Below are 18521 nucleotides of genomic sequence, written 5' to 3'. Positions count from 1 at the left end.
TTTTAGGAATTTTGCATTGTACATAGTTTTAAATTTGGCTGCTGTCAGGGTACACCACGGTGTTGCTCCTCTTACACTAAAGACTACTTTATTGTGCATAACTATTTGCAGTGCAGAGCTAGCTAAAAACATGACCGCTCAGTCACTTACAGAATCCGGAAGTGCCCCTCTCCTGTTTCCCACCCAGCACCAAAGCCTCGGCACCCAGAAACGACATCTTCTGTGTCCCCTGACCCCCCCGATGCTGTGCTGGCGCTGGAAGCTGCAGTTCCCCCTCTGACTGCCTCTGGCTGGCGTTGCTGGGTCTTTGGCCAGCATCCCTGACCCTCGACTCCTCCTGCTCTTCCGCGGGAGAGAGCTCTGGCGATGGGCTTTGAGAGGAGTCAGATGACAGCAGTGGCTGGGGCTCCCTGTACCTGAGCAAAACCTCCTCTCAAGGAGGTTCCCTACTCTGATCATCCCCACTAGCAGGATCACCTTCCCTGCTCTCCCCGCGAGGAGTACTCCCACCCGGGCTCTCCTCACGAGTAGGACCTGCCCCCCCCGGGCCCTCCTTGCGAGGAGAAGGCAAATCCCTGACAGCTATTAATTTGCTTTGTTGGTTTCTAATTTATTTTGTTAAAAGTACTTTCCTTGTATGAATGGGTTAAGAATTGCAAAGAATAAAATACTAAAAATACTGCACACCTTTCCCATGTCACTTCCCTCACTGCGTGCCTGAGGTTGCTTCTGAGTCATCCCAGATAGTACACACTTCATTTGCTCAATCAAGGAAAGCACCTGTGCCATTAAGCAAACTTCTGCCTACCTTTGGGTTTTTTTTCTCCACATTGCTACGGTGAGTTTATATAAATGTGCACAGAAACTCCCCTTCATTAATATTTATTTAGAAAGTTTATAAGCCATTTGCACTCTCTCTCTCACTCTCTCTCTCTTTGTATACAAAGCTTAGAAAGCCAGCTAGATAACAGGCATGGGAACAGGCATAGATAGATAGATAGATAGATAGATAGATGAGAAAGCTTACATTTATTATAGTTATACCAATGAGGCATTGTTCTTCCATTACAAACAAGTACTAAATCACAGGATGAACTCTGTTAGGACGTGTCCTGCAGATGTACAATCTAGATCAGGGGACAGCAAACTTTTTCAGCAGGGGACCGATCCTCAGACCTTGTGGGGGGCCGGACTATATTTTTTTTTGGGGGGGGGGAATGAACAAATTCCTATGCCCCACAAATGACCCAGAGATGCATTTTAAATAAAAGCATACATTCTACTCATGTAAAAACACCAGGCAGGCCCCACAAATAACCCAGAGATCCATTTTAAATAAAAGGACACATTCTACTCATGTAAAAACATGCTGATTCCTGGACTGTCCGCAGGCCGGATTGAGAAGGCGATTGGGCCAGATCTGGGCCACAGGCCTTAGTTTGCCTACCCATGATCTAGATGAAGTACTAGTTTGCTTAGCGTTTCAGAAAACTAGCTCAAGTGCAAAAGACATGGGGAACCCAGGGCCACAGTAAGGCCTAAAGCAGGAGGGAAGTACTGAAACTATTACAAGTCTTCCAAGACAATGCACAAGCTGCTCCCTTGCTTTCTATAGTCACGTCAGCCACACATGGAGCAGATGCAGAAATGGCAGCAGATCAGACACTAAACAGGATGCCCAAACAGGTAAGAGTAGGATCTGAAAACAGGAGCTGTTGTCTCTCCTGAGAATGACATGATCATAAGACTAGCAAATCTAGGTGGAAAGCATTTTCACAGAACCGTTTTAGGAATTTCCATTTAATTAATGGAATTTGCTATAATGCTCAGATCCAGGCTTTACCATCTGAAGAATGAACTTACATTTGCTATATATAAAATATAAGGCTGAAATGCTCATTGCTCCATAAGGCAAGCCTTGTAAGCCAAGTGTCAAATACATGCCAGATATATTCTCATTTGTCTCAATACAAGTTAGAGATGCTAGCAAGAAATAAGCACACACAGAAAACCCAATCTATTTATGAGCCTGGTGATGTAATTTATAGTAAAAATAAATTTCTATCTGCAAATATACTGGTATTCTATTTGAACCAACATTTTTTTCTGAAAAGAACCCATTTCTTTTTTATAAAATTGTTGTTGTTCAACGTTGCTGAAGCCATTGTACTTGTGTCTGAATAAAGACAATTGCAAAAGCAGTCATATTCAGCTTCTGAATATGAAATACACAAGAAAAATCTTCTCGGCCACTGGAGACTGCATTATACTGCAACAAGCCTGGCATGTTTTAGTATAACACTTGTACACGATGTAAAATAGAATGTGTACTCGGAGGGTTGTAAATTTTTGAAATGAATGTTCACACTATTTTATTTGCTTTTTAACATTTCATTCCACAGAGAGAGCCAGTGTGGTGTAGTGTTTAAGAGTGGTAGACTCGTAATCTGGTGAACCGGGTTCGCGTCTCCACTCCTCATGCAGCTGCTGGGTGACCTTGGGCTAGTCACACTTCTTTGAAGTCTCTCAGCCCCACTCACCTCACAGAGTGTTTGTTGTGGGGGAGGAAGGGAAAGGAGAATGTTAGCCACTTTGAGACTCCTTCGGGTAGTGAAAAGCGGGATATCAAATCCAAACTCTTCTTCTCTTCTCCTCCCATTCTTCCTTGATTTGCTGGGACATGTAAAACGGTGAACTGTGACAGCACATGGGTTTGGTCTCTTATAACTCCTGTCTCCCAGTGTCTACATAGCCAGTCTCAAAATCAATCCTAAGAACAGCCCTGGTCCATCTAGTCTAGCATCCTCTTCTCAGTGCTAGTCAGCAAGATGCTTCTGGAAAGCTGATAAGCGAAAGTTGAAGGCAGCAGCACGTTTCTCCTAAGTATTTGGTACTCAAAGACATACCAGCCCTGAACATAGAGGTTCAATTAAGCCACCATTTCATAAATAAATTTTATTTTTTTAAAATTATAAAAAAATTATAAAAATTACAGTAATTCGCCACCCTTTAATAGATTTACAAGAGTGGTAAACAAAATAAAATAAATGCATAATAAAATAAATACACAAAACAGGAAAAGTACTGTGCCTGATGTCTCAAAGACATCAAAATGGGCACCAAGCCAGATAGCTTAGTTGGTAGAGCATGAGACTCTTGACCTCATGGTCATGGGTTTGAACCCCAGGTTGGGCAAAAAGATTCTTGCCCTGCAGGGAGTTGGACTAATTTCACGGCACACAGGTTGTACATTGATAATAAAGGTATTATTATTATTATTATTATTATTATTATTATTAATTACCCTTGTGGTCCCTTCCGTCTCATTCTATAATGAAAACCAGGTTCTCTGGGAAGAGTGTTCCAAATGTGGGGCACCACCACTGAAAAAGCTCTTTCCTGGTAAACCACCGGCCATACCTCTGATGGCAAGGGAAGGCAGAGAAGAGTCTCTGATGACGGCACATGCAGGGAGACCAACAACCCTTCAGGTATTCTGTCCCCAAGCTGTGTTGGGTTTTAAATGCCACTTTTAACTGCACCAACAGCTAGTATAGCTGGTGAAGAACTGGTGTAAGATGATCATAACATTCAGTTCCCATTAATAGTCCAGCTGCTGCATTCTGAATTAATTGCAGCTTCTGAACCATCTTCAGATGCAGCTCCAGCACATTACAGAAGCCACATCATAGATAAAAGCTGCCAATAGACCTATCACTCCTGAAGTGGTCTAATCCTTAAAAACAAAACACAACAAGACTGGGTAGCAGTAAATTCCATAAATAATAGTGGCACCTCTGCTCCCCCTCACAAACCACTACTGTACATGTGGAAGTGTACAGAATCTACTGCCAATCAAATTCTACTACTCAAGGAGAACAAAAAATAATAATGACGTATCCACTCATATGGAGGATGCAATGTAAAAAACAAATAAATTTGCATTTACTTTGGAGATCCTCCCATCCCTTACAATAAAAAATAAAAAATGGCAATGATTTCTGACCAAGCTATAGTGATCCACGCACAGGGATTTCTGTGAACTTGCTTACACAAGGGAGAGCAGAGCTCTTTGGGGAAGAGAAGGTGCCTTTTTATCTAGTCCTGGGCCTAATCTAAAGATTCACTTTCATAAAGTGCTGATTGCTCCTGGCGAGGACACTGGAAAAACAGCCCAGGGTGTCCACTTCCTGGAGGAAGCTGTGACCCTCCAGATGTTACTGGACTCCAGCTTTCTTCCTACCTGGCTGCACTGGGAGCTGCAGTCCTCCAGCATCTGGAGGACCATAGATGCTCCAACCCTATCTTGGGGGTATAGAAGAGAAAGGAGTTGGCATGCCTGTCTCAAGATCTATGTCTATGGTACATGAAACATATTAAAGTTAGCAACAGGCCACAAGGGAAGCAGAACAGGCGGCATTTTCAAACATAGCTATTCACATCTGCAATGGATCTCTGAATTTATGTTCTTCTGATTCAACTGTTCCCTTCTTCATCTTGCTACGTCTTGCTAATAGTCAGAAATGAGACGCTAGGGGCCTAAAGCCTTTTAAATATTATTTTGAAGTCTAATCTGTCTATACTAGGAGTAAAGTTCTACTGAAATTGGAATCGGGAGGAGAAGAATTAGAAACTTTTTTTCCCTCTCAGAGAAGAAATAATTGCTGCTGAAGCAACCAGAGGATTCAAATTAAAAAGGACTATAGTCTTTGCATGATGAATACCACGGTTAAAAACCATTGACAGTCACCTTTTCTGGTTCAGTTGCTTTTAACTGTAGTAGATAAGGAATATCACATCCCAAAACTGCTAGTGATCTGTGGGTGGGGGAAACCAGAAACGATTCCATTGGCATGGACAGATCATTGCCTGGTCAGTTTTAACTTTAGAGGTAGTTCTGAATGTGTGTGATGTGTGGCTACACTTCATGCTCGCTTGTTTCTATTCCCCAAAACAGTTTTATTTTTTTGTGATGCTCGCCAGAAGGTAGATAGAATTTTACTTCACTATTGGAATTCTGAGTTTCCTTTTAACTTTGCGAATCTGTTTTATACTTTTAATACTATCGATTTTTTTAAAAAAATATGTAGTTCTTATTGGTCGTAAGCTGCTTTGGATGAACTTTATCTGGGAAAGTGGCATACAAATATACTGAAAAGAAAAGAAAAAAAAGAGAGAAAGGTAGTTGTATCTTACATGTAAGGAATCCCACAAATCCTCTAACCTTAGAGGATTCCTGCACCTAGTAAATCATGTGATATTAACAACTTGTGTGGCCTTCTAACTATTCTTCGCTATAGGGCTATGCAGGTCTAGGTGAGCTTCAAGACTGATGAGCAGGGGAACCAGGGTAAGCCAAGAAGTATGCAGGGACTATAATGAAATATGAATTGCTGCTATGCTTGTGCTGTGCTCCCACATGATTGTATCTGCTGCTGGACAATGAAAATTTAGACTATGTATATCCATATCTCTGAGATCACCCTCACAAATATAAGGTCCCTGCATATACAAAGCTGGGAAGTTGCAGGGGCTCGAGAAGATGTAGCACAGCTATCTCCCAAACATGCTAGATTTGAATGTGCAGAGACTTGTTTGTCCCCTCTCCCCACATAAGAAAAACAGCAGCAGCGACATTACAAGCAACCAAACGTTCAGTCCCCTCTCTCCTACCCTTGCAGTCTGCTGGAGGGTACAGTGGAGGAACAGATACTTCATGAGAATGTGCTTGCATTCGCGTTTTGCCTCAAAATTGAGGAATTGGTATCATCCCTACCTCCGCAGGCCAAATTTGACAGGTTGGGGGGGGGGGCCTGCCTACCTGCCAATCACCTGATGTCGCAATGCATCAGGTGACATGGCACTGTGAAGGCCCAACAATCAGCTGATGATCAGGACTTCAGAAGCACTGTGCTCAGGGCCTTTGAAGTGTCAGCAATCAGCTGGTTGGTGGCACTTCAGAAGCCCCCTTGGCTCTGTTTTTGTGTGAACAGGGCTTGCACCAAACGACCTAGACCCACCTAGGCCGGAGGGTCCCACCCCCTGCTCTAAATCAGGTGGGAGGTCCCATCAACGAGGAAGCAAGGGAACTATGCATTTCAGCCCAACCCAGGCCACCCTTCAGAGGACCGCATGGTAAGGTAGTCTAGCTGAAGCAGGAAAACAGTATCTTTTTAATAGCTTCCCCACAATTGCCATCAAATATACTGATGCCATTATTTTAATTTTTCTTCTCCACCCAACAAATCCTTATTCATTCAGTTAACACCCTTTCCTGCATTAATTTCCATTAATGATCCCTTCCCTTCATTAACCCTCACAAAATCATTTTATTTCATTTCCACGCAGTGTCAGCCCATTCCCCTCCACAATGTTCCCCCAAGCTCGTTCTCTTTATATTCGCTGCATTATTTTCGACTGGTTATTTCCCCCACCCAACCCTTACCATCACTCTTAGCCGCTAAATGATTGCCTCTCCAGCACAAACACAACAGCACAGCATCAAAGTTCAGCCACTAACCTCTCCTTCCCTTGCCACAACTCTGCTACCCTCTCCCTTCCGTATGATGCGCGACATGTGTTATGAATGACTCTTGCCCGTTTATAGACACATAGAGACCCTAATTGTTGAGCTGTAAGCAAAATCCTAGCCGTGCTTCTCCTTAATAGCAGCCCCTGAAACAGTCACACAGATAGATAGGCAATTAGCCATTTGTGTCAGAAAGACACGGGTTAGGGGCTTCCAGGATGCATCGGTGCAATGAGCTAGAGCAGAAATCTGTCATTTAAGTAGCGGCCATCACATCAAGCATAGAAATCAAACTAACAGCTATTGCAGAGCTACGTCCCAGTGGTTTCTGGCAAAAGGATTCGCAGCCAGGACTCTTACGTTGGCTACTCTGGCTTGCCTGGAGGAGGGAACAAAGAAGAGTGCCAATGTGTCTAGTACCAGCTGCTTTCTCCTCCTGTCACCCAGACCAGGCCAAAATCAAATATGAATCTCTGAACAAGTTAAGTTTCTCCATGACCAAAAGCATTCTAAGGCAAAAGGGTTGCAAGTCAGATGCAGAGGCTATCCAGGGAAGTCTTTCGAGACAATATTGTGTCCATGAAGAATGCCATTTAATTCTAGGTGGCACTCCTGGCAATCCAAAAAGGGAACAGCATTCAAGTTTTGCCCGCATTAGTTTTCCATGCAGTCTTAACTACTCTCGCAACATAAATATTTATTTGCTCTGTAAGACAGTATGGCACCCAATGGGCATGTCAAGCTAAAATTGTTGTGGTTTTTTTAAAAATAAATAAATAAATAAAAATTCAAGGAATAAATAATGCAAGAGGCAAGGTTTAAGGTTAATTACTTCAAAGAGATCAACTCCCAGAGATTTGGCTCAGTCCACAGTGCCACTTTCCTTCTTGTTCTGAAGAATATAAAATGTACTTGTACATTTAAGTTTGCCTTGGAGAAATGTCATTCTCCCAACCTCTCCACCACTTCCCTGAGAGAAGGGTATTAGCTGAAACTGCGCAGAGAACTCCCTGTACGGAACAGAACGGAACTAAAAGAACCAAAGAAACAAAGGCTCATTTCTCTTCCTGCCCTGTCATTTCAATTCCTAGAGCAGAGGTCACCAACTTCTTTGGGTCCTTGGGCACATCTGTGGAGTGCCAAGGGCACCATCCCCTCTAGTAGTTCTCCTCTCTTTTCCTCCAGGTCAATCTCTCCACAACAGAAAGAAAGAAAAAATGCAACACCAAACACTTGGCTTTTTCCAAGGGGCGTGGGGAGAAGTTGTATCCAACAGAACTAAGATTCTCGTGAATCTGCTTGATTTTATGTGGGAATCTTCCTGAAAACCATCAGATTTTTATTCATAGACCACACATAAATAGCACCACTAAACTACAGTCCAAGGCACAGATTTATAATGGGTCTTAAATTTTTACATACAGTCTGATGGTTAAACCACTGAAAAATATCACAGAACTTGTGTGCATGAGGAGGTGACCTATGGTGCTTTTCAGGGGGTTCATTGTTATAACGAAAAAGAAAAGTACTCAAAAAGCTTTGAGTTCAAAAAGCTTTGTATGGTTATAGTGCTTGAAAGGCCCAGATTCCTGACTCTGGTGGTTCAGTCAATGGAGACCGATGTGAAATGTGATTTGTTGATGATTTTGTTTGTTGGAAGTGTTGTGTGAGTGTCGGGGTGGGGGTGGGGGAACCCATGAAAAATTATTCAATTCCAAGAGGACCTGAGATGTTTGTGTCCACCCACCCACATTGACTCTCTCTTACACTTCAGCTTCTCCCACACCAGCTGCCCCTTATCTTCAAACACACTCCCCATTCTCTCAGACCCTCTTGGTCACTCCACTGCCTGTTCAGCTGTTTGGTGCCAACCTGGACCCTTGATAAACACATGCAGATCAAAGGAGGAGACTGTCACATTTCCAACTTCCTCGGCTGTATGAGGGGGTCAGTACCCTTCCCAACTCATGACACAGGGGGAGTGGGGAGGAGGGGCTTCAGAGGAAAAGGTTTCATTGTGGTCATGGGTACCATAATGGTAACCACAGTTCCTTCTGTAAATTTTCCTACCCTGCAGCTGGAAATAAATGTCTCTTCCCACCAAGTATGAATAATTATGTCAAATATATATACACTGTATTGGGGCGACCACTGCAGAAGCCTTGCATGTCACTAATATTTGAAACCATGACCAATACATCACTAAGGGTTAAATGCAGAATGACAAAATTCCTTTGGTAATATCCCTTAATAAGAATAACTATGCAAATACCAATCAACTCGGATCAAATAAAATTCACAAGATCTTTTCGGGCACAAAAGAGATACAGGATCCATTTGTCAAAACTGCCCCAAAATACAGTGATTTGGAGTTAACAACGATGGTGGTCTTTAGCAAGAAAAACGTTGCTCACGTTTCCCTTTGAATATTACTACAACACAATAAATATCTGACATAGTTCAAAGTGGTTTTTAAAATCTCAGCTACCTACAGAAACATATCAACCATGAGTTTTGTTGGAAAATTTAAGGTTGGCAGAATAGTAATCAAGATACATTGCTTTAAGAGCTGAAGTGGAAGATGAGAATCATAAAACCCACTGTGCTGCATTAGTTTTTGTAGTTTTTACAGACTTTGGTCTGATCCACGTCACCTGTTAGCACCACTAGATATGACTCAACATCAGCCTCAGGCACATACTGTTTAATTGACTTTAATAAAATATTTATGCCCAACCATCCAACATAAATGCTTGCTTTGGTTTCAGGCAATTACCCTTAATTTTATCCAGTTAAATCTCCACACCTAATAAGTCATTCATATCTATATCCCTATCTGTATCACAAGAAATGTTGACTATAAACTGTGACTTAACTGCACATTGTCAACTATATACAGGGCGAATCCTTTAAAAGAGGCCCCGTGGATACAGAGTACACATGTACCATGGGGCCTCTTTTAAAAGACTCACCCTGTACATGCACTGGACCTATTTAATAACCCCCAAATCTGGCTGTTTCAAAAAGGCATGCAAGAGGACTTTTTTCAGCCAATTAGGGTTCAAAAGCAAGTCCAACAACTTTCCCCCCTTAGAATCCAATCCTATACACACTTTCCTGTAAGTAAGTCCTATTGACCTTAATGGGGCTTGCTTTTGAGTAGACACACACCAGATTGCATTGAGTAGGCATGTAGAAGATCAGACTTCTTCTTTTTTCTTTACAGGGTAGAATGTGTTTTGAAACACCACTATAGACACCCTCACATTGCTTCAGAGCTCTACTTTCTTCCTGCTTCAGAGGAGATACTCGTCTTTGTAATGTTTTCCACGCTTATGCAATTGCTTCAATGCCATTCATAATGTGGAACTGTTATATGCATCTCCAAAGACAGAGCGATTCTCTGTGTCATATGTTACAACGTTGGGTGTTTTGAATATCCCAGCTTGTCAGGTGCCATTAGTCTCTTCCAAAGATGCTTATCTAAACATGTCTGGCCATTTGATACAATTGCAAAATGATCCTATTTCCTCCCAAAATTTATACAGTTTATTAGATTCCGCCGTTAAACAAAGTTGTTTCTCTTCTATTTTCACAGCAAGCTGATGTTCAGTATCACCCAAAAGGTATATAAACTTGCTCTGATCTTATAAGACACATTATATTTCCGTACATACAGAAATAGGAAGCTATCCAACGAACATGCCCAGCGCTCAAGTACTATATGCAGAGAAACGTATCTGACGATACAAAAAGGGGAGAACGTTAAACACAGAAAATTCAAGACGTACGTTATCCTAGGATGAGTCATTCTGAACTTGATTCGTCAAAGACAATCTGAAAATCGACAGCTTAGAATAAAATACCGAAGCGGGGGCAAGCTATTAAAAGTTGGCAAGAAATTCCCTTGACTTTTAACCGAACTTGCAAATTGTGCAAGTTATTTCAAGACCACGTCTTCCATTTACCTACACTGTCGCAGAGGCTTATGGCTTGGTATCACTTGGTAGATCCAACCCCTTGAACGTTTGCTGTTTTAATATTTCAAAGCCTTAACCAAAGCAAAATGCATATTGCAACCAAATAGAAGCTTGCGGTAGCAACCCTCATACAGATGAAACAAAATTGGGGGACTCCTGAATGCTCACCTCTGGAAGTGCAAAGTGATCTATCCAGTATAATGCAATGCTTGGAGAGATTTCACAGCTTTAATTCGCTTGCACACTGTTTTCTTGCAGGAGTAAATATGCTACTCTTTGCTTGAGACTTAACAGACGCAAATAATCCTTTGAGAATTGTATATTAGCATAAAAGATGAAACGGGGGTGTGGGAAGCTTAGCGACCTCAGCCTCATTCTGTTTTAACACCGATTCCCCCACTGGAACAATATTTTACTGATGATTATTCGTGGTCTAAGAGATTACGTTCACTAATAAAGTTCTCCAGTTCAAAATGGAAAACAATAAAAAAAACAATGCAAGCAGGGTCACTTAGCACCGTCTTCTACAGCATAGCAATCCACCATGTAGGGGTCAAAAGCCAGAGTGCGGTTGTGGAATCACAAGCACATCTCTTGGAACAGAACCAGCAGAGCATCCCTAAAGAGCAGCAATCATCAATGCACACTGCCATTAATAAATTGCTCACTGGTGACAATGAAAATATGCACTTACTGGCAGTGTTTACACACTACCCTCTTTGCACTCCATGTCTGAATGCTTTTCCCCTCCCCAAACCCTGGTTTATGTACCAGAGTCTTCAAAGCACGTATGAGTAAAACCAGCTCAATGTTGTAAAACAGTAAGTTTATGCTGAAGTTCCTTTGGTCGCATAAATAATGGAGAGAATATGAAGTTCGCAAAATATTGAACTGGCTCTGTTTACTACCACCAAATAAACTATAACATTAAAAAAAAAATCCAAAGCATTTAAAAGGGGGGGGGAGTGTATGTGGTAGAAAGAAATAAGAATTTCTTCTAATGGTCTGGGGCTCCAACCAACAGAGATTTATATCAATTGCTGCATGTGCAATTAAGCAAGGATGTGACAGTATTAAAGTAGACACAGAAGTAGATGGAGCGCATCGAAGCATGTATTTGCATGTTACATACATGATAATTTACACTCTTATCGTATTTCACACTGAGTGCAGGAAAAAGCACACCTGTGAAATCAAGCTACATCCTCCCCTATTCCCAAAAAGAATAATAAAAAATACACCTGCCATGTGCAAGCAAAAATTCATGAACCAAACTACAGCTCTTGGTATATGCCTCTGTTCCATAAATATACAACTCTGAAAGTTCAAAGTGCTGCATTTTATATTTTATATTACATTGCAAGAGGGTGACAACTTAAAAGATTTGTTGGATGGCTGACAGATTTTTTTTTTAAAAAAATTACTGTTAATTAATTCTTAAATACTTTGCACCCTATTTGACAAAAGGAACCGGTTCAAGGCATGGCAGACGTATAAGAAATATTTCTGGTTGGGAGGAAAGGGACACCTACTGATTGGTGCAGAGTAGATTTATGTTCCATAACATTCATTATGCCTCAACAACTATGGCCTACGTGCACAGCATGGTTATTGCAAAACCTCTTTATGAGATCATTCATACACTGAAATCACTTGATACTTTAAGACTGACTTCTAAAGCACCGAGGTTTCAAGAAAACCTTGAAAGGATAGCAGTGCAAACGCTCTTTCGATGACAATACATTTCTCACTTCTTCCTCTGCTTTCCTAACAACACTACATTGCATCAATTAGAAGCAAAGCCTCCAAGAACTGAATCTACAAATATTTCAACTAAAGTCCTATATTACAGGAGGACAAGGTGGATTTGCTTCCTCCACCCCCCCCCCTTAAATGCTGAAAAAGTAGGACTGGTTTATTTGCATAAACAGCATAATATTCTGGAAAGCACCAGAATGACAGCCACTACAGTAGTACTATTCTTGCTAATCAAATGGTGTACTTTCATTTTCTACTTTACTCACATCAAATGGGAAAAAGCGTGGATTAAATATTTAAGCAAAAGCATGCTACAGCTGTAATAGCAGATGCCTGTGGATACAGATAAACAATTTCCAGTTTTAGAAATTACATTATATTCAGTAAATTCCTAAGCGTTTTTACTCAGAAGCAAGTCCCTCCAAGTTCAATGGGAGCTATTCTCTAGTAAAAAGTTTAACATTGCAGCTGGCCCGCTAAAAGGAAGGCTGATTCAGAAGAGTTACATGCATGCACCCTAAAAGGATTTGGAGTTTGTGAACATTCGGTGTGCTTTTTGTCTTCAATAATCCCAAGCAAGAACCAGAGAATGATTACCCTTGCTAGCACTTTCTTAATACGATAGAAACATCATTATGCAAACTCCAGCTTTCCTATCTTCCTCCTAACACTGTAAGTCACCTCATGTAGCCTGGGGTCAACACAGCCCACACTAAATAGCACACACATTAATTCGAACTTCCAATTACGAAAATGTTTTGAATGAACTCCCCAGGGGTATTTGAATGTATGAAGTTGTTCTGTACTTGTTTTGATGAGGTATTGGGAGGAGAGGGGAGGACACTCAAGACTTTCAAGAACTACTTTAAAATTTGGGGGGGGGGGGGAGACATGAATTAATTCATAAGAATTCATTCTTGTTCTCTGGAGTCCACAGGATGGAAACTTTGTGACTAATTCTACCTGGGAAGCAGCTTGAACAGAACAAGTTTCTAAACAAGCACCCGGAAGAGCCAGAACAGGCATTGAATGGTCTGGCATTTGATTTGATTGCAATATTGTATTGTCCTTTAGCAGCAACTGAATTGAAAGCCAGAGACTATGCTGATTCCCGGAATGCAACAATCAAGCCCTCCTTCAAAACCTGCATTTAAATTCCAACCAGCCTACCTTTATTCTTATCAAAGATGTCCTTACAAAAAGCAGTGGAACTATTTGGGTGAGGTGTGGAAAACCCTCGAACCCCCATTCAAAATTGGATTGACAAAAGGGACTGACTTTTGAGTAGACATGTATAGAATTACAGTTTTAAAAACGCTAACTTTAAAAATAGTTGCGTTAAGTATATATACTGTTAACTGTTATACTTTTAAAAATATATATCATAGAAAAAATTAAATATATGAAGCTTAAATTTCATTTAGCATCTGGATTACAAATTCTTATTAAACAAACCAGAGCTCATTATAAAATCAATATCAACTTAACCAGTGTGCCCCAAGAGAAATGGCAAAAAGGTCACTCCCAGAAATTCAAACAATTTTCCTGCTGGAAGGGCATGATTTTAATTACAGATACCATTAATTAGAACTGTCACAGGGAAGATTGTCCTCTTACTTATCACAAATAAGTATGATTTCCCTCAGATTATTAAATTTATATGCATTAAAAGGGGGAAAAGCTCACGTGTTCCTTTGTAAATGGTAACACTTTACATTAAAAAATGCCTAGATAAAAATTTAACAAAACTGGTTTAACCGTTGGTTGTTACGTAAACACTTTTTTTTTGTTTCAGCAAATGTACCTTTCTCTTCACTGAAATACCTCCCTTCCCCCCACACCTCCCTTTGATAAGTCTCTCTCTCTCTCTCTCTATTTTACTACTTTAGAAGGTTTTCTCTTCCTGCTTAGATCTCAAGTTGAAAGCTCTTCCTCTGAAATGCTAATAAGTTGGGCAGATGTTTGAATTCAGCACTCTTACTGAACATTTCATTGGGTATGCAATGCTGCCCTCCCCCATGAAGGAAAGCACACAGTACAATGATGAGGAGAGAGGGAGAGAGAAATTGGAGGGGGGAAAGGGGACACAGCTTCAGTACACCAGGATACGAATGCAAGTGCCCTGGGTCCTCAGAGAACACAATGGTAAAAAAAAAAATTAAAAAAAGGAAGGCTTCAACTCAAAAAGTGTCCTGAACATTTTATTATTTAAAAGCATAGCTCATTGTTCTGAACTTTAGCATTTCTGAGCATTCTTCTACAACTCGGGAGAATTTTACAGGAATACTAAGATTTGTGGGACAGCCAGATAACTTATGATTTGTCCAATTATGTAACATTCAGTACAATATCTAAAATGGCAATGCAGGTGACAAAAAATAATAATAAGGATTGCCTATCAGAAATAAGCTGTCAGTCCTTGATCAGTGCTTCCAAAACAGCACCCTTCCCCTCCTATTTACTACGGAAGCCTCACCTATAATGTTTCCATATTCCTTTGCTTCTATCTGCTGTCACTGTTCTCAGATTTTTTTTATTAAAGAAAAGAAAGAAAAACCAACAGGCCTGCTTCTAACTTCTCTAGCGCTTACAAATTTATCAGCATTATATTCCAATCTATCTGAATAACGGGAGAAACTGACAACTGTGCAGGTCAAAGGTTCTTTTCATATCACACCTCCAAGAAGTCAATGATTCAAAGAGAGGAACACCTTCAGATAACTGGGTGATCCATGCCTCATAAATTGTAAAGATTGTTTTTAATATCTAAAACGCAGTGACAGGTTCTAGATATTGATGTGTGTGGTGTGTGGTTTTTTTCCCCCTTTTCTCTTCCAGAGGCATTGAAATTGGCAACTACTTCTTTTTAACGTTTCTAATTAGAGGCACATTTACAGCAAGCTACAAGAATAGCAAAGATTAATAACAAGCAATAAAAAAGCTGCTACAGTCTACCGGGGAATATTAATGGAGGGACGCCCAAGTAAGGCATTGTTTAAAGAAAAGGGGAGGGGGGGAGAGAACCCTACCTCGGCTATAAATAAATAAAAGCAGCACTCCCTTGTGTGGGGGATAATAAATAATGGTTTTAAGTATCAGGAAAAAAATAAAGAGCTGATGCGAGTGGAGACGCCAGTCCCATACCTGATAAGCAGCAGTCGCACTGGAGCTGTTGTCGGAGCCCAGGCTTGTCAGCTTCTCCTTCAGTCTGTGATGAGAGCTGTGGCGGAGGCAATAGATGACCCCAGAAGCCACAAGGATCCCAAAAATGCAAGCAATGGAGAGGAGGGTTAATATGATGAATTTGGTGGTGTCTCTCTCTTCCTGGGCATGGTGGGGCAAACGTTGGAGCTTGCTTTTCTGTACAAAAAAATAAAAAATAGGAGAGGTGGGGGGTTATTTTTTTTTAAGAAAACAACAACAACAAAGCAGCAAGGGCAGAAACAAGAGAGCAACCACTACTTGATCTCGCCGCCCTCCCCCTCCGATGCCAACAGGTGAAATCGGAACACAAAATGAAGAGAAATTACCACAATACAGAACTGCAATCAGGCTTCCCTAAGCAGAATATTTCAGGGGTTGTAACTATTCATTGAAAATAAGCCCCAATGGATAAAGAGTGTCTTATTTTCAGTACAAAATAAATGTCTATTTTCAGAAGACATGTATAGGATCACACTGTTTATTTCACACACCAGTTCTCACACTGTGTCAGGATAGGAATTAAAGTTTGGAATCCATTCCGAGGCAGGATCAGTCAAAAGTATATTCCATTAAAGTCAACGGCATTTGCCTTCTCCTCGGTGCAGTACAGACTGCACAGGCAACTCAGTCTTACATGTTTTTACTTCAAAGTACACACTGCAGAACTCAACGAGTCTCCCTCACCCCGTACCCAAATCCTATACATAGGATTGTGACCTTAAATGAACTAGAGCAATACAGTCAAAAATCCACCCAGCTAGCTGAATAGTAGTATCACTATTTTCCTCCACACCCTAAATGAGATGTAAATTAAAAAAGATAATTCCCTAACACATACCTGGCAACATCGTTCATAAAATATCTTTAAAAAGTAGGTAAGACTGTCTTTGTGAGCCTATTGAATTTGTCATAGGAAAAAAATATTTTCGAGCAATAGTAAACCTGGTAAGGTATTATCACAGCCAGTTTCCCTCATGATACTCTTTACATAAAGTGGGATGTTGATTTCTTCTGCCTGACACCTGAAAAATTGACTTCTCAAAAAATACTGTTCTCCATTAACGTTTTATTTTTACTTATGACGGAAGAGTTATCAGATGGGGAGGGTTCATCTCTCCCTCTTTTCTTCCTGGGATAGAAACAAAACAAAAACAAAGTTCAACGTTTCCAAGCTCCTCCACGATTTTTTTTTTAATGTGTGTCATTTTGTGTGTCTGTGCGCACAGCGACAAAAAAAGAAATCCTGGTGATGCCTTTCGCTTGTCTCCATGCGCTCAAAAGTTGTCCAATAATTTCCCCTCATTAGCTTCATTATAAGCTATATTAGCAACAATTAAAATCGCAACATGGCTATGAAAAGCCCAGGCACGCAAGATTGCAGGCTCGCTCATTTGGCCAGCGCTTGACAATTACTAGGGAAATGAATTGAAAAGCACGCCCCTGCCTCAGCTCTGGTTGCTACAAGATGAGAACAATTAGCCAAGTCCTCTCCACCACCTCATTTCGCGTGGTAACAAAATGGATTTCCCCCCCTGAATGCCCGGCCCGGCCTATTCATTATCTCGCCTCTCTTTAGTAATTTTCTGCTCCGCATTCAGCTGGCCGCCGCTTAATTTCCTCCCGGCTAGCACGTACACAAGCGGCTCTTGTGTCAGGCCCCACTCCGGTTCCTTTCTCTCTCTTTCTTTCCTTAAAAAAAATAAAAAAATCTTGGAATCAGAAAAGGCCACCGAAGCAATTAGCGCCGCGTCTTGACTGGGAACATAGCTTGCCATTAATTAGCCTCCTTGCTTTAGCAGCGCGCCAGTTTAGCGCGGGGCTCGGGCTTAATGGAACGGAAAGGCAGGTCCGGGCAAACCGTTCCTCCCTCCCTTCGCCGCCTTGTTGCGCAGGAGCAAAAAGAAAAAGGAAAAGGAGCGAGGCTCGCCGGCTGGAGAAAAAGGGACCGACTGACGGAAAGGAGGCAGGCAGGCAGTCGCCCGCTTGCCCGCCCTCACGGCTTCGTCGGGGAGGGGCTCCTTCGCCAGCCGCTCGCGCCACTTTTGCTCTCAAGACGCTGCTGCTCCTGCTTCTGCTTCTCTTCCCGCTGCCTCTCCAAAGCGCTCGAGGGATCGAAGAAGGACGCGCTCCGGCGCTCTCCCGCCTCCTCAGCCAGCGGGAGGAGTCTTCCTCGCTTCCCCCCTCCCTCCCTTCCTTCCCCCAATCTCCACCTGCCTCTCCTCTCCTCCTTAACCCAGCACAGAGGAAGAGAAGGCGGCGTTGAGACCTCCGCCGCGCAAAAACGCGCTCGAGTAGATGTGCGATGCTTCGTCTCTCGCCTCCCTTTCAAGCGGGCGCGCCTGCTCCGCCCGCGTGTCCTCAAGACCACGTCCCCCCCCCACTTCCCTCGAGATTACCGGGAGGAGAGGGGACCAGGAGGCTTTGTGGGGCGCCTCCTTGCCACTCAGTCCATTTTTCAGTTTAGATGGGGTGGGTTGGTGCTAGGCTGCAGTCCTGCGCTCGCTTACTGGAAGTGGTAAGGCCCGAACTGAACACAGTGGGACACTTCCGAGGGGTCAGGCTGCACATTTCATTGGTTTTTAAGAAGGCACAGCCTGGAAGTGACATTACTGGGAAGGAAGCCCTACGGAGATAAAAGGGCTTGTCCTGCAAGTAAACATGGTTCAGGCCGGATCACAAAGTTACGGTTCTATATGGCAACCTACTGAAATTTTTGGAACGGAAGGGAAAGCATGCGCAGCAATGACCCGCGTGCCCCGTTGGAGTTCAACACGGAAACAAGTGGGCACTGGAATATCAACTCTGTCATTAGACCTGCAGCCCTACACATCCGGATGCCCAAACCGCATTCGGACGCAGAACTTAACTCCCAGTGTATGTGCTTTGTTCTGAGGAGTGTGGAGTATGTGCTCTTAAAGACAGCAGCGTAGGGACTCCGTTAAAGATTATTTGCGAGATTGAACACACCATACATTTAATGAACATTTTCTCAGGAATCCTGGGAACTGTAGTTTAAGAGTTTAAGACTTCAGTTCCCAGCATTCTTGGCA

General features: G+C 42.1%; 1 protein-coding gene across 1 annotated transcript in view; it reads right to left on the bottom strand.

The window, feature by feature from the left end:
* Nucleotides 1-18521, bottom strand: part of PTPRN2 (protein tyrosine phosphatase receptor type N2) — a 583237-nt gene that overhangs the window by 96678 nt on the left and 468038 nt on the right. Inside the window, exon 13 of the mRNA XM_033165163.1 lies at nucleotides 15412-15627. Coding sequence (XP_033021054.1) covers nucleotides 15412-15627 — 216 coding nt within the window. The remainder of the gene's footprint in view (nucleotides 1-15411; nucleotides 15628-18521) is intronic.

Source organism: Lacerta agilis, chromosome 12 (assembly GCF_009819535.1).
Source record: "Lacerta agilis isolate rLacAgi1 chromosome 12, rLacAgi1.pri, whole genome shotgun sequence".
Classification (NCBI taxonomy): domain Eukaryota; kingdom Metazoa; phylum Chordata; class Lepidosauria; order Squamata; family Lacertidae; genus Lacerta; species Lacerta agilis.
Note: the sequence above shows the minus strand (reverse complement) of the source record. Positions and strands in the feature narration are given on the sequence as shown.